Source organism: Sturnira hondurensis, unplaced genomic scaffold (genome assembly GCF_014824575.4).
Source record: "Sturnira hondurensis isolate 20B ecotype Veracruz unplaced genomic scaffold, ASM1482457v3 Scaffold0022908, whole genome shotgun sequence".
In the NCBI taxonomy this organism is placed as follows: domain Eukaryota; kingdom Metazoa; phylum Chordata; class Mammalia; order Chiroptera; family Phyllostomidae; genus Sturnira; species Sturnira hondurensis.
Window position 1 is genome coordinate 5,402,834 of NW_028095539.1, and position 22,595 is coordinate 5,425,428.

At 54.1% G+C, this 22,595-nt stretch overlaps 1 protein-coding gene across 1 annotated transcript; it reads left to right on the forward strand.

The window, feature by feature from the left end:
• The first annotated feature begins 1,731 nt into the window (after nucleotides 1–1,731).
• On the forward strand, nucleotides 1,732–22,084 carry TOR1B (torsin family 1 member B). The gene is made up of 7 exons (XM_037036893.1): nucleotides 1,732–1,821; nucleotides 4,243–4,402; nucleotides 17,222–17,413; nucleotides 18,501–18,766; nucleotides 20,069–20,244; nucleotides 20,671–20,798; nucleotides 21,531–22,084. The coding sequence occupies exons 1-7, from the start codon at nucleotides 1,732–1,734 to the stop codon at nucleotides 21,770–21,772; spliced, it is 1,254 nt and encodes a 417-aa protein (XP_036892788.1). The 3' UTR covers nucleotides 21,773–22,084.
• The last annotated feature ends 511 nt before the right edge of the window (nucleotides 22,085–22,595 follow it).

The window sequence follows — 22,595 nt, forward strand, 5'->3', positions numbered from 1 at the left end:
AGGTCACAGTTCAGACGCCGGCAGATAAAGATGCTCCCCTCTGCTGGGGTGAAGGCACCCACCCCAGTAGCACCTCTGTCCCGCGTGGCTGCCCCCCACCCCTGCTTTCTCCTCTTTTTCCTTTTCTCCAACCAAAGAAGTGACCTCATAGCCAAACTCAACTGGTTACTGATGAGACATATGATTTTTCCAACAGGTACCTGTATTTCTGGGGAAAAAAGAAAAAAGCCCTGGTCACAGACCATTCACTCACTCACTCACTCACTCACTCATTCATTCATTCATTCATGCAGAGGCTTAAGACAGTGGGTTCAGGAGTCAGACAACCTGGAGGTGTGTCCCAGCTCCGCCAATGTCTGCCTTGGCAATCATGGACCATCCTGGTGACTTCCCATCCTGCCTCCGGTCCCTCACCTGGGCTGTGGTGAGGACTCCAGGGGTGATGTACCCAGGGTGCCCAGGGCAAGGTGATGATCAGCTGAGGTGCCCAGTGCACAGGGTGCCCAGGGCAAGGTGACGATCAGCTGAGGTGCCCAGTGCACAGGGCTGGCACTTCCCTGAGGGCACTGGGGAGCTTCAGGGGGAGTCTCAGGCAGGAGGGCAACCTGGTCAGGTCTCTATAGCTGCTGGGGGTGGGGGCCGGGGGTCAGAGGAGAGAGGAAGAGTGAGGAGGCTGGTGCTGTGTCCAGATAAGAGGTGTGGAGCCTGAGAAAGGTGTGGAATGGAGAGGTTCCATGTGGCTGGCCTCATGATGGGCCAGCCATTAGGCGCTAGAGAAAACAGAATGCAATAGAAGTCAGGGTCACGGTTACCTCTGGGAAGGAGGGGTATTGGCTAGGCTAGAACATGAGGGAACTTCCTGGGAGCTGAAGAATTTCTGTGTTTTTACCTGGGTGGTAGTTACAAGGGTGTCTACATGGGTAAAAACAAAATATTACTGAGCTGTGCACTTAAGATCTGTGTATTTTACTTAGGTAAGTTGTATCTCAATAAAGAAATAAAATCCCAGTATACAGCTCCCTGACTTGCAGAGCTGCGTGGAGGGGGCTGCCACTTGGTGCGCTGGGAAGCTGGGAAGAAATGATGACTTGGGGGAAAATCAGGAATTTCATTTTGCAGTTCGCCTAGGCTGGACGTTCCGTTGTTCCCAGTGTGCTCTGGGTATAAATGACGATGAGACGAACATCTCTGTGCCTCCCAGAAAAGGCCTATGAATGGAATTTCCAGATCAAAGTGTGTGAGCAAATCTTTAAGATTTTTGACTCAGGTTGCTGACAAGATCTCGTCGATTTGCATTCCTACCAGCCTTCGTTCATTTGTCCGCTCACTCCCTCACTGAGTGCCCGCTCCGGCCCGTACTGCCCCGGGTCCCCATGGCAGACAAGACCAGGAGATCACTGCCACTCCCCACTCTGGAGCCTCTGGTCTGGCAGTGGGGCGGTGGGGGCAGGCAGAACTAGACCTCTTGTCTAGTCAAACCTGGAGGGGTGCACAGACTGAAAGCAGCCTCCCGAAACCTTGGCCTGAGACCAGCTGTTTTCAGTGGTTGGTCTTCTCTGCCCAGAGAAAGTGTCGTAGAGAGCTGGTGCTAACACTGTGGCAGAGGAAAGCGCTCCAGTGGAGGGAAAAGTGTGCCAGGAAAGGGAACAGAGTGTGCGAAGGCCCTACACTGAGGAGCACAGGGTAGGTGAGCAGGGCCAGGCCAGAGGATGGAGCTTCATCCCAAGAGCGATGGGACCACAGGAGGATGTGAAGCAGCTGAGGGACGTGGGTTTTGGAAAGATCACTCTGAAGGCAGTAGAAGGGAAGAAGAGTCTGTGGGTATGGGGGAGGGGTTGAAAGCCCACTGAATAAGTTAGATGGCATTTATCTCGTCCAGGAAATTTGAGCATAAATCCCCCTGACTCTCCACACGGGGCTTAACAGCTGCTCCCGCACAGAAGCATCCGGGTTTCGGTCGGCCAAAGCGAATGTGATCTCAGGTCCTATTCCCAGAGGTTCACCCTCAAGACAGGGAGAGATGGCGGAAACACATGGGAACTTTTTTGTTATTGCTATGGTATCAATCCCGTCTTTTGTACAAACGAAGGCAAGTATCCACATTCAGGGACAGCCCTAGGCGCACTGTCCCTATGCCTGGAAGGCGGAGCACCCAGCCAGCGACAGTGTTCACACCTGGGAGAAGGACCGGAAAGTCACCTCCGCTGAGTTTACGGAGCTCTGGACTGGTGGCAAGTCCTGTTGAGGGCTCGTGTTTTCCATCCTCCCGCCTTCCTTTGGCTTGCTGTTTAGAGAAGACAGAGGGGTTGGAGGAGTAAGTTGACCAACAGCAGGAGGCAGCAAGGGACAAATCTAGAGGCTGGGGCTTCCCACGGAAGCCTGGCCCCGTCTCCTCCACGGTCACTGGTACAGGAGGGGCACACTAGCTAAGACACGGTCAGGTGTGACCCGGCCCCTGGACTGGGCACTAATCCGCTTCAAAAGACAGCTTGGGGGGTCACTGGAAAAGTCTCTTTTTAATAATTTAAAAAATTGAATTTAGAGAGGTGGGGAGAGTTGGGGGGGAGAGGAAGAGAGAAACATTGATTTGTTGTCCACCTATTTTTGCACTCACTGGTTGGTTCCTGTATGTGCCCTGACTGGGGATTGAACCCGCAAACTTCGTGTATCTGGCCAAGGCTCTAGTCAATGGAGACACTGGGTCAAGGCTGGGAAAGTCTTAATAAAATCTCGTTTTGGATGAGAATTTTCTGAAATGGAAATATGGAATGGAAACCAGTGATTAAAGCAGGTCGTAAAAACAGTGTGTTATGTTTTTCCCCCAAACGAAATGTCATTCAGATAATTTTAAATCAGCCTGTCCTAAGGACAATAAACGTTCTCCAATAAAACCACAGCCTGTCGTCATCCAGTGACGTCATCCGTGGGCACGTATCTCAGAACAAAACCCTGACGTGAGTTCATGCGCATCTGGTGAAGGTCCGCAAGAGTCTTAGACCCTTCGGAGCAGCGATGAAGTCTGGGTGGTGGGGATGTGATGTTTTTGTCTATTGTTTGTTTCTATTGTCCAAATTTCTTCATGCACATGTCCTGTTGTTTTTTGTTGTTTTTTTTTAAGAAAAAAGTTTTAAAATACATACATGCATCGTGGGCACTTATTTTTCAAAACTCTCAAATCAGAGGAAGCGATGGGGGGCGCCTGAGGCTCCCAGCGCCCTGTTAGACCCTCCCCCGTGGTCCATGGCCCTGCAAAACCTCTGTGAGGTCGGCCGAGAGGGGCGCCCCAGAGCCCTACACCCTGGCTTTGCCCAGAGGCGGGCCGCTTGGGGTGTCCTTTGCTCTTGGTGCTGGCGTTTCACCCGGGTTCCCCTTATGACCTGCCGGCCTCGGACTACCTGACGCGGCCTGATTCCACGCATCGCAAAGGCGTGGGAGCCTCTGAAGGCAGGGGCCGCGGCTCTTGCCTTAGCGCTTCTCGGAGCAGCGGGAACTAGAGGCGCGATGGGCTACAGAGCAGGGCCTGGGCCGCGCGGTTGAAACCGGTGCTTCAGCGTCTAGGCGCCCAGAGTCCTCCGGGTGGGGTCAGATCCCGGCTCCTCCCCTGCGAAGTCAGAGGCCTGAGGGCCCAGGGTTTCAAGTTCCCAGACCTCGCGGTGCTCAGCCCTCCACGGAACGTGGGCAGCAGCCCGGCAGGCCGTGTGAGGCTCGCAGGAGGGGCTGTGGGCACGGCGCCCCCAGTGCAGTCCTCACCCACCCCAGCCATCTCATTCTGGTTCGATGCAGAGTCCAGTTCCCCACGACGACTAACTGCAAGGCTTAACCCCTGGTTAGCTCTTGGATGAAAAGAAAACCAGCTCTGAAGGACCCTAGGGGGACGAGGGAGAAGTCTGAATGTGGACCACGTGATAGGTACTATTACTGTATTGAAATTAAATTGGGTAAGATGGTGGTTTTGTGGTTTTACTGGAGTTTCCTTCACCTCCGGACGTACACGACGTAGGGTTTGGGGCTGAGGTTTAATGACGTCTGCGAAGGGCTTTCAAGTGGGTCAGGAAGAGAAAAAGGGGAGGAGGGAGACCCGGTGGGGTGTGTGTGTGTGTGTGTGTGTGTGTACGCAGCGTTCCTTCTGCTTTTCTGAAGGCTCAAAACATTTTTTCCCCTCAAGAGAAAATGCTATCATTTTCCAAGAAGGAGCGTCTTGGGACACGCCCCCCCCCTCCCGCCCGGCCCCATTCACTCTAGGGTACCCCAGCCAAGGTTTGCTGTCTCGTGTCCAGCACAGGCCCCGGGCTCGCCTGGGAGCCTCCACGCTGTTCCCAGGAACCTGCCACCAGCACGCTGTCCCTGCCCTCGCCGCCGTGCCCGCTGGGCTGGGACCGCCTGCACACGGGTTCAGCATCGCGTGGGTCTGGCCATTGCTGACCACTGTCCACCAGCCTCCACCAGCACGGCCTCTGAGCAGCGCCCCCAAGCACAGACCCACACTCTGACTCACGCCAGAGGTAGCGCCCGCTAGTTTAGACCGACTTAACCCAACCAGCTTCGTGTACCCTACGGCCGAGCTTCTCCGCATATGGGGGGGATGGGCGCGGCGCCCTTTGCCGCTCTGTTACAACTACTCGGGACAGCTCCCATAAAACGCACACGTGCGCGCACATTTTGCGTCAGGGAGCTGGCAGGAGCTGTGCCGCCCGTGCACTGGCCCTGGGCGAAGGTTCGATGGGCTAGACGGCAGTGGGGAACCACCCTAAATACCCATCACCTGCGAAATGAGCAGACAGAAACGCAGGCTGGCCTTGTAGCGGAATAGGTACTGTTCAGCAGTAAATGAACTATCGCAGGTACGTGCTGTGACATGGGTGGCCCACAGAAATATTGGGCTCAGGAAAAGAAGCCGGACATGAGAGAGCACATGCTGTAAGGCCTCTTTGCAGGAAATGTTCAGAAAAGGCAAAGCCATAAAGACCGGAAGTGGATCGGCGGATGACTGCAGTGGGGGGTGGGGGGGTGGGGGGGACAGGAAGTTAGCGTGGTGTGCAGGAGGGGCCGGACGGGGATGACCAAATGTTTGAAAACTGATTTATGTTAATGGTTGCATAACTCTGTAAATCCACTTAAAATCACTAAATTGCACACGTTGAAATGTGAGCAATGTGATATGCAAATGGGTCTCGATGATGTTATCTTTGGAACATGTTGACTAATATTTTCCCCCAAAAAAAGCCTATGTTAGAAAGACTAACCCACCTCTGGCGGACACACACACGGCCCATAATCCACACCCACAAGATTTCCGCTTGCCCTCGGCTCCTCTGCTTATATACTCACTGCATATTTGTTTTGCCCAGACTGGGCGGTATGTCCCCAGGGGAGGGAGCAGCCGTGTCTCTCTGGCTCACACTGTGTCCTTGGGCCCCGGAACAGGGAAGCTGCTCTCAAAATGCTTGTCTAATGAGCAAAGGAAGGAAGGAATGGTGTCACTCCCTCTGCCTCTCCCCCTCTCCACCCGCAGGTGGCAGGTTTCTAGCTGCTCCTTAATGTACACGGTATCAAATATCTAAGCACTTTTCCTTCCCTGGCTGGGTACCCAGGACTATCTGTTCCCCTTGGGACAGCATGAAACTGTTCACTGCATCCCTGTTTTGTTTTGTTTTGTGTTTTTAATCTTCATCCTAGAATATATTCATTAATTTTAGAAAGACAGGAAGGTGGGAGAGAGAGAGAGAGAAACGTCAGTCCATTGCCTCCCTTATGTACCTCAACCTGGGATCAAACCTGCAACCTAGGCATGTGTTCTGATGGGGGAACAAACCTGCAACCTTTTGGTGTACAGCCTAGTGCTCCAATCAGCTCAGCCCCCTGGTTCCTGGTTGAAGCCTTCACCTTGCTCCCTGGAACTGCCCACTTTAGAGTGCTTTGGGCATTAGGGTCTAATGTTTCTACCATTTACCAAAGGCCTGCTGTGTGTCATGGACACTGTTTCTATAAATAATCTCACTCAACCCTTGCACAGTTCTCTGGACTAGGCACTGTTATTATCCCTAGAATGCAGATCAGAAAACTGAGGCCCAGAGAGGTTGAGATGTCACCTGGCTGGTCACACAGCCCAGAAGCAGAGCCAGGGTGTGGCTCTGGGCCCTTATTGCAAAGTCCAGGCACTTGAGACTAGACACACATCGTTCCACCCTCCAAGGGTGTGCACGCCTCTGGGTTGTTCCGTGGAATGCTGTCAGTCGGACTCGGGAACTGGAGTTTCCCCGAACCCCTTGATGTGATGTTGGTTTAATGCCTAAAAACCACATTTTGGGTAATTTTAAGGATCAGAAAACGGTACTTTATCATCACCTGTGAGTGGTATTGCTGGTTCAGGTAGGGTCTTTTTGTTACTTGGGCGCCGTTTTCTACCTCGACCTGCCTCTCCGGTTCTCAAATGAATTCTCTGCCTCTGCTTCTCACTTGCAAAAATAGCCTCTTCCTGTTCAAGTTGCTGGAGCAATCCGGGCTCCCGATTTCTAACCCTGCGTGCTAGTGCCATCTAGTGGTTCCACACGGAAGCACACCAGCCTTCGTCCCACAAGCATGGAGGCGAGCAGGGTTTGGAGAAACGAATGAATGCCTTCTAGACTTTGTCTTAGGACGAAAATACCAACACTCTCCAGGTTACCAGAGGCCAGATTCTCCAGACGTCATCAAGGTACCTCTCTGGAGGCCACGTTAACGCTTTTATTTAATGATAAACTATTTCATCAAAGGAAGTAACATGACACCCTAGAATAAATAGACATACCATTTTGTTGCATTTCCTTTGGCTCTCTGTATCTTTAATGCAATGAAGGCTGCGAGCCCCACCCCTTTGGCCTTCCTTCTCTAGGGTTACCTCCATGCTGACACTGGAGCGCATCACTTCCTTGTCGTGTTTTGTTTTTATTTTAATGCCTGTGAATGTACCCCTCCGTGATTGCGTACGGCATGGTGTATTTAATGTGTATCGCACACACCCTTTTGTTGCTTTTATCTTTTTCACTCGGCTCTGGTTCCTGAGATTTATAGACATCTGATGCACAGACTTCAAATGCATTCATTTCTTCTTTTTTCCTTTTTTGGTACCCAAACAGGGATCTGAACTCAAGTGCATCCTTGTATATTTTTTGAATAAACTTTTTTTATTTTTAAGATTTTATTTATTTATTTTCAGAGAGAGGAGAGGGAGGGAGAAAGAGAGGGAGAGAAACGTTGATGTGCAAGAGATTGGTCGGTTGCCTCTCACATTCCTGCTATGGGGACCTGGACCGCAACTCAGGCATGTGCCCTGACTGGGAATCAAACTGGTAACCTTTTGGTTAGCAGGCTGGCACTCAGTCCACTGAGCCACACCAGCCAGGGCAAGTGCACCCATTTTTATCTGCTACATAATACTCCGTTGCAGGACTGAGTTGTTTATCCATTTCTCTAGTGACAGAAAATTAGGGACCCTCTAAGGCTGGGCTCTGCACCCTCCTTGCCATAAATGGGTTGCAGGCGGGAAGATGGGATGGGACAGGGACAGCCAGAGCCCTGCACCCACAACCTTGTCCAGCAACCCCTCCCCTAGCTCCAGTGGACTGTTCTCACACTTCGATTTTCTCCACATGCTGTGAAGAGTGGAATTTCTGGGCACGCTCATCTTCAGCTTTGCCAGATTTGCCACATTGGCCCTGTCTGCTACCTTACCTCTTTAAGCTGACTCTTGGGGCTGTCATTCTCCCCCAAAATCTGGGTGGCTGCTGTTTCCTGGATGTAAGCTCAGGACTGGAGAACATGCCGCCATCTCTTCATGTCGCAAATACGTATTGGCATCTGCTGGGTCCTGAGAAAGAAAGTCCCTGTCTCGGACCCTGGAGGGACATCTCCTTGGCAGCTCCATGAGACTGGTGGATGGGCAGGCTGACCTGGGGGTGCGAAAGCAGGGCAAACCCGGAGACCCTTCCCTGTTCTTGACAAGACACCCCCTTCCCCACCATGTGCAAAGCACTGCACCCCTGGCTTCTTTTGGAGGGTATGATGGTTAAAAGCCAATTCCTTAGAGTAACTATGTGTTCAATTGGTCTGTTTCTCTAGAGAACCCTGCCTAATACAAGCAGTGGAAATCTCCATTCCACAGGAAACTAGTGGGTGAATGGAAAGGGGTGGACCCAGAAAGGGGGCTTTTCCTCACGCGCATGCGTAGCCATCCGAAGGGGTCGCAGTATTGTGCTTGCTCCCTGGTTCTGTCTGTCTACCACCGCGCCGTGGAGGAGGTCCCTGGTGAAGTTCACGGGACACAGTGCCTGGTGTGTGGGTGGTGCTCGCAGAACACCGGCTGAGTGAGTGAATGAACGAACGAGTTCAGGTGCTGGGCGCAGGGCTGAGCAGTGTTGCTGGGCAGAGTGAGAATAGTGTGGCAGGCGTGCAGACTTTGTATCGGAGGAGAGCGGAGATGAGATGGCGTACTCTGGACGTTCTGAGCATTGCTTGCACAGCTGCTGGCCCTGGCAGAGCGGGGCATCCTGGCACCCACATGCCACCAGGACATGGGAGAGGTGCATGCGCATTGGTTTCCTTTGCAGGACAGCCCTTTCCTCATACACAAGGTTACAGTGGAGGCAGCCATGTTCACCCAGGGAATGCTGCTCTCACCCCAGGCTACAGCTGATTGGACTGAGGGTCACCTGATCCAGGCTGGGCCAATCAAAACTCTCCCCTGGGAGTTTGGGATTGGGGCTGAGAGAGTGAAGGGTAGAAGAGTCAGCGTGTGGTCTCTGGGCATCTAGACCAGCACAAAAAGCCAGGTGCTGTGCAGAGAAGAACGGGTCAGATCCGCAGGGGGAAGCGGTGAGAGAAGGAGGGAGCGACGCCCGCAGTCCGGTCCTGACTCAAGTGCCTTCCTTGCCCCTGGGCACCTCCGCACATCCGATTTCCTTCCCCATTGTGTTTTGCTTATTAAGCAGGTCGGCGGCCCTGGAGCCTGCACCCATTAAGAGTTCAGAGAACTGACCTCTACATCACTGTCTACGAGGTAACAAGAAAAGAGACACCAAATGCCAGGTGCCCCTCGGTGTGCAGGAGAGCCTGCCTGTATAATGTGCACACTGCTAAGGCTTGGATGAGAACAGGGCTTAGTGTAAACAGCTGGCATTTAAAATAGTGTAGGTTTCTGAGCTCCCTCTGTTGTCATTGTTTTTTTCCGGACCTTTTGAAGGTCAGAGGTGGTGAGCGTCAGACTTTGAACCCAGGTTGGAGTCCTCAGACCAGCAGCTCACCAGCACCCCCTAGTGCTTCCCCGGGGGAGCTGGTCTCCCCAGCGCCGGCCCTGGGCGCCTTCCCCGGCCATCGGACACCTCTCCTCAGTCAAACCCAGGGCTGCCTGGGAAGCAGGTGTGGCCCAGGGCGCGCTGTCTCTGGTCCTGAAAATCCCAGCCAGCCGCGAAACCGAGGGGCTGAGCCCTATCTACAGCAGCACGACCTTTCCAAGTTGTTCCCTCCACTCTTTCTTGGAGTCAAGCAGGCGGTTCTGAACGCTCCTGATTAGCAGTTTAAATACCACAGACACTGCTCCAAGAGAGCAACGATGGAAAGAGTGGAGGGAACGGGGCCTCTGGGCATAAGGACCAGAGGGCGGTGGCGGGTGAAGGGACTTGGCCTTCCAGGCCTTGGCCTTCACAAGGACAGGCTAGGCTAGGTGGGCAGACAGAGAGAGTCCAGTACAAGGCCACTGGCCCATTGGCTGCAAAGGCCTGTATTCTGCTGAGAAGCCCAAGCCAGTGGGTGTCACCTTCTGTTTGGGAGCACAGAACCCCGACTGATGGCACAACTGGTAACTGACAGAGTGGGGGACGGGCCACAGGAGCTGAGGGAAATGTGGGGACTTGGAACTGATTACTGAGTGCCCCTTCCCACCCTCCGCCTTCCAGGAGAGGAGCGTACCAGAGCCAACAGGGACAAAACAGCAAAGCCCGTGTCACTGGACTCCCCCTGGGGCCATGTGCCCACCGAGGGGACGAACCCTGAGAAGCTGAGGAGAAGACAGCCCCTGCCCTCTGCCCCCCCGCCCCTCCCCCAGGGAGACAGTGGATCCAAATAAAACTGGAAAGTTGGAACCACTTCAAAGAAGTGTGCAAATTTCAACATCTTGCCTCAGAGCCTCCTGGGCCTTTCTGTAAAGAATTGTCAGGAAAAACCTCCTACTGCCCAGAGGGCCGAGACCTCTGGAAGGTAAGTTCAGAGGCAGATGCAGTGGGCACTAGACTGCCTCGTGCCTTCATTTCATGTTTCCAGGTCCCCGCTGGAGGCAAACGCCGCCTGAGGGCATTAGGTGGCAGATGGCAGGGGGTCTGGGGCTGTGGGCAGAGCCGGAACCCCAGGCCCTCCAGAGCACCTGTGACAGCATTCCCCCCAGCCCGAGGCTCAACAGTAGCCTCCATTCAGCCTCAGCACAGCCGAGGTGGGGCGCTCTCAGGGGGATATGAGACCTATAGATTTTGAAAGGTATCTGACTGAGGACGGCAGGCAGAATCGAGGACAGGGGGGTCACACAGGAAGCTCTGCATTCAGGGCTCAGCTCGGGGGACAGGGGTGGGGGCTGGGGGGCTGGCAGCTTTGGGGGCCGAGTTTTGTGCACCTGGACCAAACATAGCCCCTGTCACAGGATGTCAAAGGGCCGAAGTAGCGCAGGAGGCTCACACTGTGGAAGCAGGAAGCGTACCGGGGTACCACGGACTTCCCAAGGGGAGGGCACGGTGTGAACAGTGCAAAGGAATCCCTTTCCAGGTCCTCGGCTTCCCCGGTGCTGCCTCCTAGAGTCGGCCTGCCTCTGCTCTCGGCTTAACCTTCCCTCACTTTGCAGAAGGGCCAGCTCTTGGCCACCCGGCTGTGACACCCGATGAGGAATCCAAGCTGAGCATATTGGCAAAGCCTCCCTCCACCAAGGGCCCCACAGGGAGATGAGTGTCTACTTGTCAAATACTTTCAAAATGCATTCTTGCTATTTGGGCAAATTGTGATAACTCTAAGGAGGACTCAATCCAGAAGAAAAATGTTAATATTCCGAAGCTCATGATGATAGGAGACTCAAGACCTGGAAAATTTTACCTAAAGGTAAAAAGCTATAGATCTAGCAAGTCATGTGTATGTTAAAGCTTTTGTTTCAGAAACTACAGACAAGGCCCATCCTGCCTCCTGGGAAAACAGCCGGCCTCCTGGGCACTGTTAGAGATGACCACCTGGGGACAAGTTGGAGGCATCAGGCCTTTGTCTTCCAGGGGGGCAGACGACCACCCCCCTTGGGAACAGCTCACTGTGGAGGACAGGAATGTCACAGCTTCTGAATCTCAAAGCCCTCACCGCACCTTGTTTGTCCCCCCCCCCCCCCCCCCCCCCCCCCCCCGCTTCACCNCCCCCCCCCCCCCCGCCCCCGCCCCGCCTTATACAAGGTCTGGCCTGGAAAGAGAAGACAAGATGGCCTGTGAGGGTACGAACCCGCCATCTTCTCAGATCATTGGTCATCTGAGTAAAGCACCCATAAAAGATTCAACCCTGTCATTGCTTGTCGGGTTTGGTAGTGACAGGCAGCCCAAATGCTGGTGTCTTTTCCGGTTACAATGGTCATAGAAACTTAATATATTTTAAATTTTTAATTTTAATTGTGGTAAAATACACGTAACAAAGTTTACTGTTTGAACCACTTTTTAAAATTGATTTTTAGAGGGAGGGAGAGACAGACAGATAGACGCATCGATCTATTGCTCCATTTACTTATGCATTCATTGGCTTCTTTTTTAAAAAAGATTTAAAAAATGTATTATTTATCTTTAGAGGGGAAGGGAAGGAGAGGGGAAGAGAAATATCAATGTATGGTTGCCTCTCGTACATCCCCTGCTGGGGACTGGCCTGCAACCCAGGCATGTGCCCTGACTGGGAATCTAACCAATCTAACCGTGATCTTTTGGTTCACAGGCCTGCACTCAATCCACTGAGCTACACCAGCCAGGGCTCACTGGCTTCTTCTTGTACGTGCCCTGCCTAGAGTTCAAACCCACAACCCTGTCGTATTGGGACGCTGCTCCAACCAGCTGAGTCACCGGGCCGGGGCCCATGCAAGCCATTTCTGTGTGTGCAGTTCAGTCGTGTTGAGTACATTCACGTCGTCATGCTGCCAATCTACAGGACTTTTCATTTTGCAAACGGACACTCTGCACCCACTGAACAGCCCCCCGCCCCCCCAGCCCCAGGCAACCAGCACCCTACTTTCTGTCTTTATGGACCTGACCGCTCCAGGGACCTACCATAGAGGAATCCTACAGGGTTTGTCTGTGTGGCTGGCTTACGTCCCTTAGTATGATGTCTATAGCGACTTCCATACACTTTAAATTTTCAGTATATAGTCTTTCTTTTATTGCAGACGCATGCAATAGGCAAAAGACTGTTCTATCACTTTAAATATTTATTTTCATGGATGTAGACTAGATGATTTATCCACTTCACGCATGTGGCGTTCAGCCATTGGAGCATCTCTGCCTGTGGAGTGCAATTTGCCCACTTTCACAACCAATCTCCGCTCAGAAGCAGCAGAGCTCGCGTGATAATGACTTTACAACGTCACTGACGGTCCGACAGCAGCCCCCAGGAGGCTGATGAACGCAAGGAACCTTTTATTTTGGGAGAGTTTTAGATTCCTTGTAAAGATGACACAGAGAGTTTCCATAGAATTCATGCTGTTTCTCTCCTTTAGTGCCTGGAAAGTGTTGAATCCTTTAACATTAAACACGTGTACTGAGCACCTACTGTGTGCATGGCACAGTTCTAGGAATTAGAGAAACAGAACACACCAGGCCCCCGCCCCCCTGAAGCTCTGGGCCAGCAGGAGAGAAGGACACAGACAAGGGCACAAAGGGGCGCTGGGAGAGGTGACAGGGCAGGCGGGGGAGGGCTGCAGGGGAGGGGCTTCGTGCTGAGGCCCAAGGGTTCTTAGCCAAGGGACACTCAGCAGCAAGGGTCTAGGCAGAGACAGGATGTGCAGAGACTCTTGGGCAGGAGAGAGAAGGGGGCGGAGGGCAGGTGGGAGGGGAAGGTCTGAGAGGAAGGCAGGGCCACACCACCAGCAGGTGACAAATGGGGAGGGCACACTTTTCCCTCAGGGCTTCTGGAGGCCTTGGCAGGTTCAAAGCAGCACCAACAGGATGCAGTTTCTTGTGAAAAGAGCCCCGCTCTGTCCTGGGGAGAATGGATGGGAGTGGATGCAGGGGACCCTGGGGGTGACTGGTCATCCATGTGACAGAGGATGTTGAGAGACAGGGAGGGCCGAGAGAGAAGGGTCTAGAACTGAGTGGAGTCAGTGGGGCAACAGGGAAGATGTGGCGACTGAAGAGGCTGCCACTGGAGAGGCAGGAGGCCGTCCAGCTGGGGGACACACTCTGGAGCGACGCACCACCTTCGCTGGCAGCTGGCAGTCCAGCAGGGGGGTGTCAGCTACTTGTGGGAAAGGCACAGAGTGGGCGTGAAGCATGATGGGTAAATGCCTACCAAGCAGGGTCTGACTTGGGGTGGGGTCCTCACAGGATTTTTTGCTCATACACCCCCTTGCATATTTTTACATTGACAGCGGAATTTTTCATCAGTGTTTAAACAGCTACAAAAGACGCAGTTTTCTGTCCACTGTAAGTGTGGGCATCTCACGGTCACATTGCTACACTGCTGTCCTGCGTGCACTGGACAGCATCGGAACGCCACCACCCATCCGTAAAACGCACGAAGAAGCCAGGTTGGCACGATCACTATCTCTGCCTGAACTCACATTTCTGTTCCGTTCCTGCATCAAACGTCATCCCAGTAAGTTGTACCTTTGGCCTCGAAGTCTCTCACTATCTTCCTGTCTTGTTTCTCCGCGACAGAGGTATGCATACGGGGTAAGTGAAAATTAATGCAAAGCATTTCCTGGCGAGCTGGAAGTGTTAAAACACTTCGTTTGGATTGCTGTGTGTTAGTACACGCTCGATCAAAACAACACAGATGTGTCACAAACATTTATTTTAAAGGTTTTGTTTATTTATTTTTAGAGAGCAGGGAAGAGAGAGAGAGGGATGCATCGTGGGTTGCCTCTTGCACACTCCAGCCGGGGCCCTGGCCTGCAATCCAGGCACGTGCCCTGACTGGGGATCAAACTGGCAACATTTCGCTTGGAACAGGCTGGTGCTCAACCCACTGGACCACACCAGCCAGGGCACAAAAATGCTTAATAATTATTAAATAAAGAATTAAGATTTTATGGAGCCCTGCTTGGTGTAGCTCAGTTGATTGGGTGTCCTCTTGTAAACTGAAAGGTCACCAGTTCGATTCCTGGTCAGGGTACGTGCCTGGGTTGCAGGTCTGGTCCCCAGTTGAGGTGTGAAGGATGATCCACTGACATTTCTCTCCTCTTTCTCCCTCCCTAAAAAAAATAATAAAATATTTAAAAATTTTTATGGAAAATGTATCTCAACAAGACAGATGCGGTTGTCCGTTTTGCTTCTCCGTTCACTCCATGTAGTTGCTGAAGGCCCTTTTCTCTTTCAAGGGGCCAGAGGTGAGAGTGGCCCTGTCGCAGGCCGGGGCCACTGGGGGCTAGTGCAGGAAGGACACAGGGGAGAGGCTGACTTTCTAGCATCGGGATCCCTGCGGTGACTGGCTCTCCTGTGCCCTTTGGATGTCTTCATCTACCTCTGGGGCTCACACACCAGACTAAAGATGGCTGACCCAGGACAGGGAAACGCCCACCACAAGGACCACCACCCAAAAAGGAGTTGGAGCTGAGAGCACCTCTCCTAGGGCCATCTGACAAGCTCTCTCCGCCAGGGCTCTAGGAGCAGGCGGCTGGCCCAGCTGCCAGGTCCTCATCACCAGCCTAACCTCACTGGCTCTCCTGCTGGCTCCGAGGGTGGAGGCTGCCTCGGGCACGAGCTGGCCAAGTCCAGCCCGAGTTTGAAGGAGCAGCCCCTGTAGCCACCAGGGGCCTTGCGACACGGGGGCTGGACGGAGCGTGGCAAGAAGAGGAGGCTGGGATCGGAAAAGTCACAGAACCTGGTTCATTCCCTGTCTTTCTAGCTGAGTGGTTCTAGACACGGTGTCACTCCTCTGGGCCTCAGTTTCTCCATCTGTAAAGTGGGGACTCACAACAGCCCCTTCTTCTTGAAGATGCTGGGGGCACCAATGAACTGAGGTATGCAGACCCCTTATCGCTGCAGACAGTAAGAGGTCAGCAACACCATTTGCTGGGACTGTCACCCGTTTTGAGTCTCTCAGTACTCCTGTGGGGCTCCCAGGTCAGGAGAGACTGTTCAGGCCCCAGTGTTTACAGGAAATGGGTGTGTCTTTCAGGACCTTATATGGCACTGGAGGGGTTCAACGGTGTGAAGATCCAGACTTAGAAGGCTCCGTCACCAGCGTTCATGACCCTAGTGACTCAGAGGCCTCGAGGTAACACAAGAGGGGGCTCCAGCAGTGGGGGGGCACGGAGTCCTCACTGCCCCCCTGCTCCTGCTCCATGGTGCCCTGCACTCCCCGCCACAGCGCCCCGCCCCCAGTCCAGTTCATACTTGGAGAATGACTCAGATTCCTCCCCTCCCTCCCCCACTCTGCTGCAGTTCAGGACCCAGCTGTCCCCCAAGTCTTGGTCCCTCTAACCCCAATCTAAGCCAGTGTGGTTTGGACAGTTACTGCTAAAAGGCCCCCCATGGCCCCCTATGGCCCCCATCTGGCCCCGGGGTAAGGCTGTCTCCTCAGCACAGCTCAAAAGACCTGCCCACCTGTCCAGTCCCCCGTCTTCACACCCTCACACCTCAGCCACGTGGGGCCCCGTGTCCTGGGCTCTCGCCACCAGTCCATTGCACGTCCTACTCCTGCCCGGACCACCCAGCGTGACCACCCTAACCCTCCCCTCCTCACCCTTCAGGACAGAACTGACACGTGGAGGAGGAAGGACTTCCCAGCCTACAGATTGGGAGAGGTCTCTGGTGCCCCAGCTCGCAGCACTGACCTCCACGTCTGCAAACTATCTGCTTGCCCATCTGTCTCCCTCAGCAGACTGAGAGGTCTGTGGGGGCAGGGGCTGTCTGTCCTGGTTGCTGCTGTATCCCAGTGTATAGCACTGACCTGACAGAGCCAGTGTTTGTGAAATATGTGGATGGATGAACCAATTTCAGCCAAGTCTGAGCTGAGGTTACCTGGACCACAGCAACGGTCTAAGCCCACTAAGGGCTAAGACGGTCTAAGACCACTAAGCCCAGCGGCCACCGTGACCACAGATGTAGCCTGCGTGCTCTCTGTGTAAAACCTTCTGTGGCTCCCTATTACCCTCCAGAACAGAGGCCAAAGCCCTTACAGCATTTGCAAGTCTTCCCCTTCCAGTTTCTGCCTAGTTCTCAGTCCTCATTCTCACCAGCCTCCACCAGGTGGAATATTTCCAGTTCCCCAAGTGGCACATCTGAATACTCGGTTCTCTGTGTAGCACATGCTACTCCTCACTTTGTGCCCCGTGAGCTCTATCGGTTTAGACAGCAGCCTTCCCTGCCCCGCGGCCCAGAAGCTCCAGAGGGCGGGGACCGACTCCCCACCGCTGTCTGCCCAGCACACAGCACGGGGCCTGCTTTGTGCAGCTGAACCAAGGAACAGGCTTCTGGCTCTGCACGCGCACGCCGGGCCTCGTCCGTCGTGCTGAGTCCCCGGCGCTCAGCCTGGGTGCCCACAGACTGTTTCGGGAAGGCAGACAGGTGGGTGGACAGGAGAGACGCTCGTCACGGCTCCAGGAAGAGTGGGGATGAGAAATCAAAGTGCGCGATCCAGGAGAAAACAAGACCAAAAAAGCTAGGCGTGGGGCTCGACCGAGGGTAAGAGTGGCAGGACACCTCTTGTGCCACTCACAAAGATGGCGGCGCAGAGCCGCGCCCTTCTCCAACTGGGCACCACCGGGGTGGGCGGGGTTTGAGTCGGAAGTGACGCACACGGAAGTCCAGCCCGGTCCCCTCGGCGGCGGGGCCCAGGGCGCAGAGGAGAGGCACGCTGTGACCGAAAGATGCGAGCGGCCGGGCGGCTCGGGGCCCGCGCGGCGCTGTGGCTGCTGCTGGGGGCCGAGTCGGTGGCGGCGTTCGAGCCCATCTCTGTGGCCCTCGCCATCGGGGTCGCGTCCGTCTACGTGGCCTACCGACACCCGGCCTTGTACTGTCGCTTCGCCGAGTGCTGCGGCGAGGAGAAGCCGCTCAACGCGTCGGGTACGGCGGGTCGCCTGGAGGGGCGCGAGGGACGCAAGGGACAGAACCCAGCGGGCATCCGCGCCTGGCACACGGCTCACCCGAGGTGGGGGGAGGGAGAGAGGGCAGATGGGGCCTCCGTTTGGATACCAGCCCTGGAAGCCGTGCCTTCTGTCTAGGTAAGAAACATCCCAACCTGTAAGAATTTCTCTTAGCTTATCTGAACCAAACTGACAGTTGCCAGGAAGCAAACTCTCAAGGGATTGAGAGAATGCTCCTGAAAATGGCAATTTTACCATTTATTTTATACATCAGAATCAAAGGGGAAGATGGAAAGGGTTATCTGAAATTCATTGGTGATAGGAGAGGCGAGAGAAAGCAAAGAGGGGAAATCTTTGAGATTGGATAAAGAATAAAACGAGTGAGGCACATACTTTTACATTTGTGGGCATCCGGTAGTTAACAGTCAAGCAATTAACATACCAGGAAGGGGATTGGTGGTGTCTGCTCCCGCCGCTGTGGTGGTGCCGAGGGGTCTGGACAAAGGAAATTGCCCTGCCTTTCCAAAGGTGCGGTCCCTCGGCCTCAGGTGCAAAGAGGTTGTAGGCAGGTAACGCTTGACCTTTGTCAAGGTCGCCACAGGCCTGGCAGTGACTACCTGCTTTTAGTTAGAAAGTTTTCCTTTCACCTCTGAGTTTGTCAGGCCCACCGTGGAGGCGCCCTCTGAGCCAGCCAGGTTTAGCATGCGGCCCTTTTTCGCCCACACTTCCAAGACATTCTCCAGCCTGAGAGGCTCTGCCCTGGTTCCTAAGTGTCTGGGCTCCTTGGAACTCCAGGAAAAAGAAACCGAAAGTGGTGAGGCCGACCCTTCTGTGCCATGTCAGCCCTTTTTTGGTAGTTCTCACATTTGCAGAGTGCCCAGAACGCCCACGTTTGGCCCTAGGCTTTCTCACAGCCAGCAGGGGTGGTTGGGGAGACAGCTTGCAGCTCAGTCAAGAGAGGGCTCGTGCTTGGCTGCACGGACACACTAGCCTCCTTGTCAGACACTGGCATGTTAAGGACAGCCATCTAGTGCGTTTCCTTGCAAGTGGCGTCCTGTGACTCTACAACCCATGCTTCTGCCCCGTTGCCGGCCCTGGGGTCTGGCAGAGACCCTGCCGGACCTCCCACCACTCTGCGCGTCTCCTCGGCCAGCTGCGTGCAGTGCTGCCTCCTGGTGCGTGTCTAACGTGCGCTTTTCTCCCTGTCCTCCTTTGGCTCCTGCAGCCCTCAAGCTGCAGTTGGAGGAGAAGCTGTTTGGGCAGCACCTGGCCACAGAGGTGATTCTCAAGGCGCTGACTGGCTTCAAGAACAACAAAGAGCCCAAGAAACCATTGACTCTTTCCTTACACGGCTGGGCTGGCACAGGCAAGAATTTTGTGAGCCAAATTGTGGCTGAAAATCTTTATGCAAAAGGCCTGAAGAGTAACTTTGTCCACCTGTTCGTATCGACCCTGCACTTCCCTCACGAGCACCAGATAAAACTGTACCAGGTAAGGGAGCCCTGACGTCCTGCCCACCGGCTGCCCCTGCAGCAGCCCCAGGCCCTGTTGAGTTAAGGCACCCATCCCGGTGACCCTTGGCCCTTCGTACAGCTCTCCCACAACTTTTTCCTCACTCGGTTCCAAAGTGACTCAGTGGCGGAGATGATACTCCTGTTAAAGGATGGCGGCAAGAGAGGTGAGGTGACTTGCTCCTTACAGTCTTCATGACCGGGGAGCAAATTGAAAACCGGAACCCGTTATCTCCTCACTTCTGGGTCGCAGTGTATCCACTTTCTGCAGGGAATGAGCATGTTTGGCGTTCCCATCACAGCCTGTGGCTGAGTGGAGCGGTCTTCAACGATAAGCAGACATGCAGTTTGCTTGGGTGCGGCTCCCTGGAAGGCGCCCACCTGGCCTCTGTGGCTGGCGGTGCGGACTAGAGCACTTGCCCCCCGCCCTGCAGCCTGACTCCCTCCGCCCCGCCTGTCCTTTAGGTCCTTGGCATTGTTTCCTCCTTGATGAAGGCCTCAGAGCACTGAACCTGAAGACAGTTTCTCCTTTTGAGATATTCTTTCCACCTTTAACTTATGTCAAGTTGTCTAGTACGCTTCTCACTGAAATGCATATCACCCTCAGAGAGGCCGACATTCCCGCTGGTGGGCGAGGATTGAAGTAAGAAATGGAAACTGAACTGAACAAGAAAATGAAAGTAGACGTGAGATGGGGAAGGCTGCCAAAAGGATCATTTTCTTGCTTTCTGACTTCTTTTCAGAAATCTCTAGAAACATAGGAAGAAATGAGGGCGCCTCTGGAGCCTTTCACATTTGGGGTTGAGAGCTTGTGAACTGAGTGTCTTTTTGTTTGTTTCCCAGAAAAGCCTGGGAAGAAATGCTGCTTTAAAAAAAAGATTTTATTAATTTTAGAGAGAACGGAAGTAAGGGGAGAGAAGGAGAGAAACGTTGATGTGAGAGAGAAACATCCATCAGTTGGCTCTCATAGGCCCCCAGATGGTGACCTGGCTGGCAACCTAGGCCTGTCCCCTGACTGGGAATCAGACCAGTGACCTGTTGGTTTGCAGAATGACACTCAACCAACTGAGCCACACTGGCCTGGGCTAGTTTCCACTTTTAATAGCTAATGTTTTGGAAGAGCTGCTACCCAGTGAATGGAGGTTAGGGTGCGGTTTCTGAGAGTTTTTGTTAAATCCCAGAGAGCTCTGGTTTTCCCCTTTCAGGGCTTGAGGGCCAGGGCGGCACTTCTGCAGGCCCCGGGCCCGTCTGTTGAGCCTGCGTGTCCCCTTTCTTGGCGTAGGACCAGTTACAGGGGTGGATCCGGGGCAACGTGAGTGCCTGCGCGAGCTCCGTGTTCATATTTGATGAGATGGACAAGCTGCACCCTGGGATCATCGACGCCATCAAGCCGTTTCTGGACTACTACGAGCAGGTGGGAGGCGTGTCTTACCGGAAGGCCATCTTCATCTTTCTCAGGTTAGTGGGAAGGGGTTTCTCCGGGAGGCACCTGCCCTTCCTTCTCCCAGGGCTAGAATGACGTCCTGGTGACCAGCAGGGACAAGAGTGCCAGCCTGGCAAAAGCGACTTCCTGATTTCTTTTACTTCTGGGTACCAGCATGGCACAGAGAGAGGACAGGACAGAGTGAATGAGACAGTTGCTGAAAACAGGCAGTTTTGTTCTCCGCACACGCGGTTTCTGAGGGTTATGAAGAATCATAGGTTATGCAGCAAGTTCTGAAACAGCAGGGGTTAAGCCCCTCGGAGGCAGCCCTACTTCCCTTTGTCTAGTGGCACTTAGTAAATATCCCTTAGTAAAGAATAAACCTTAGAGCAAGTGTGCTTCCCGGTTAGACACAGAAGTCTTAACGTGTGATTTGATCTTTGTCTCGTGGGCAAAACCAGCAACGCAGGTGGAGACCTCATAACCCAGACGGCCCTCGAGTTCTGGCGGGCAGGCAGGAGCAGGGAGGACGTCCAGCTGCACGACCTGGAGCACGTGCTGTCCGTCGGGGTCTTCAATAATAAGCACAGTGAGTCCGGCAGGGTCGGGCCCCTAGCCCTGCGCCCTCCACGAAGCCGCAGAATCTGCTCGTCTCCGTGGCTTTGCGGAGCCAGGGGCTTTTCTCAGAGTATTTCTCAGGCTTTCCATGCAAAGTAACCTCACAGGGTGGTCTCACCAGAAATCCCTGACTGCGCAGGCCATGCTGGGCAGTCACCCGGGCACATGGCCTCTTTAGTAAAAGGCTTCTTGTTGCCTTAAGACAGCCCTGCCCCTTGTTTTCTGTACGTCTAGGTAACACACCTTTGGAACGCTAGAGGGGTCCTCTTTGAGACCCCTCAAGGGGGCTGATCATCGGGACCCTCCTGTGACCAGCCCCCACCGTGCTTTGTCCCAGCTCCCTTCAGGCTTCCTCGCCTTCCCTCCGTAGTTCAGAGGCGTAGAGAGAGCTGCCAGCTGTCATGCAAGGAAGCATTTTCCTCAGTCTGTTGAGATCTTGCTTCCGGGTATGTCCTCTCTTTGGCCCAATACATTTTTATAGAAATTCTCTATAGGTTTGGCCATCCCTGAGCCTGACGTATTCTAGAAGCCGGTTAGCAGGCAGGGGTAGCCAGCCAGTCCTTACGTGAGGCTTGTTGCATTCTTGACAGAGAGAACATCAAGGGGTAAAGCCGAGAAGAGTGTATCGTGGGTTGGGATGAAAACGGGCCCTGTCAGAGCGGAGAGCGGGGCCAGGTGACCACGATGGCGTCTCGTTCTGCAGGTGGCCTGTGGCGCAGCAGACTGATAGACAGGAACCTCATCGACTACTTCATTCCCTTTCTGCCCCTGGAGTACAAGCACGTGAAGATGTGCGTGCGGGCAGAGATGAGGGCCCGCGGCTTGGCCGTGGATGAGGACGTGGTCACCAAGGTGGCGGAGGAAATGACCTTCTACCCTAAAGACGAAAAGATCTACTCAGACAAGGGCTGCAAGACTGTGCAGTCCCGGCTGAGTTTTTACTGATCCAGCCAGGTGGGAGGCGGCTGGGAGCTCTGCCGGCCCAGGCCCCGCCTTTCGGAACCGCTTTTGATCGGGGAGCTCAAGAGTTAAAGGTTTTTGCCACAGCTGACAGGCTTCGGTGATGGGCGCACGTGGAAAGCAGTTGCTCCAGGAACTGGACCGCACGGCCTGCAGCACTTGTACCGTTTTGCCCCAGGGTGTCCACCGGGGATGGAGGTGGTGTCGGGTTGTTGGTAACAGGGAAGAAAGCACTAGGAAGGCGGCTTCTGCACTGCAGCTCTTACGATTAACCTTCCTTCCAAAGCCCTCGTCTGCCCTTCTCCTTCTAAAAACAGTCGGCTGGCCCTGGCTGGTGTGGCTCGGTGGGTTGAGCACCAGCTGGCGAACCCAAAGGTCTCTGGTTCGATTCCCAGTCAGGGCACATGCGTGGGGTGTGGGCCCTGCCCTCAGTTGGGGGTGTGTGAGATGCTTGCAGGATTGAAGCTTCTCTTCCTCTTTCTTCTTCCCTTTCCCTCTCTCTAAAAATAAATAAAATCTTTAAAATAGAGTAAGTAGGTTGGTTTGAGGTGAGATGTTAGGATTTTGAGGGCAGGTAACCTGCCGTCTTCTGATTGCTGGGGTCTGATGGAAGCCCCTTAAAGACCCATCCCTGTGTCTGCTGACAGGCTACGTCAGCGACAGGCAGCGCAAACACCGGCTTTTCCAGGTTCATTTTCTGGCACCCCTGGTGGGGCCCCGGCAGGGAGCCCCTTTGGCTGCCTGCACTGAGGGGCCCTGGGGTGCAGATCTGGAAACGCTCCTCCCCCGACTCGCAGCACTCCCCGCT

What these genes read in the sequence shown, in the direction of transcription:
- TOR1B (XM_037036893.1), top strand. Translation starts at nt 1,732, where the DNA reads ATGGGACCACAGGAGGATGTGAAGCAGCTGAGGGACGTGGGTTTTGGA. An exon ending in AAGGGAAGAAGAGTCTGTGG is followed by an intron (nt 1,822 to 4,242) that starts GTATGGGGGAGG and finishes CATTCACTCTAG; the next exon opens with GGTACCCCAGCCAAGGTTTG. An exon ending in GCACACGGGTTCAGCATCGC is followed by an intron (nt 4,403 to 17,221) that starts GTGGGTCTGGCC and finishes CGCTTCGCCGAG; the next exon opens with TGCTGCGGCGAGGAGAAGCC.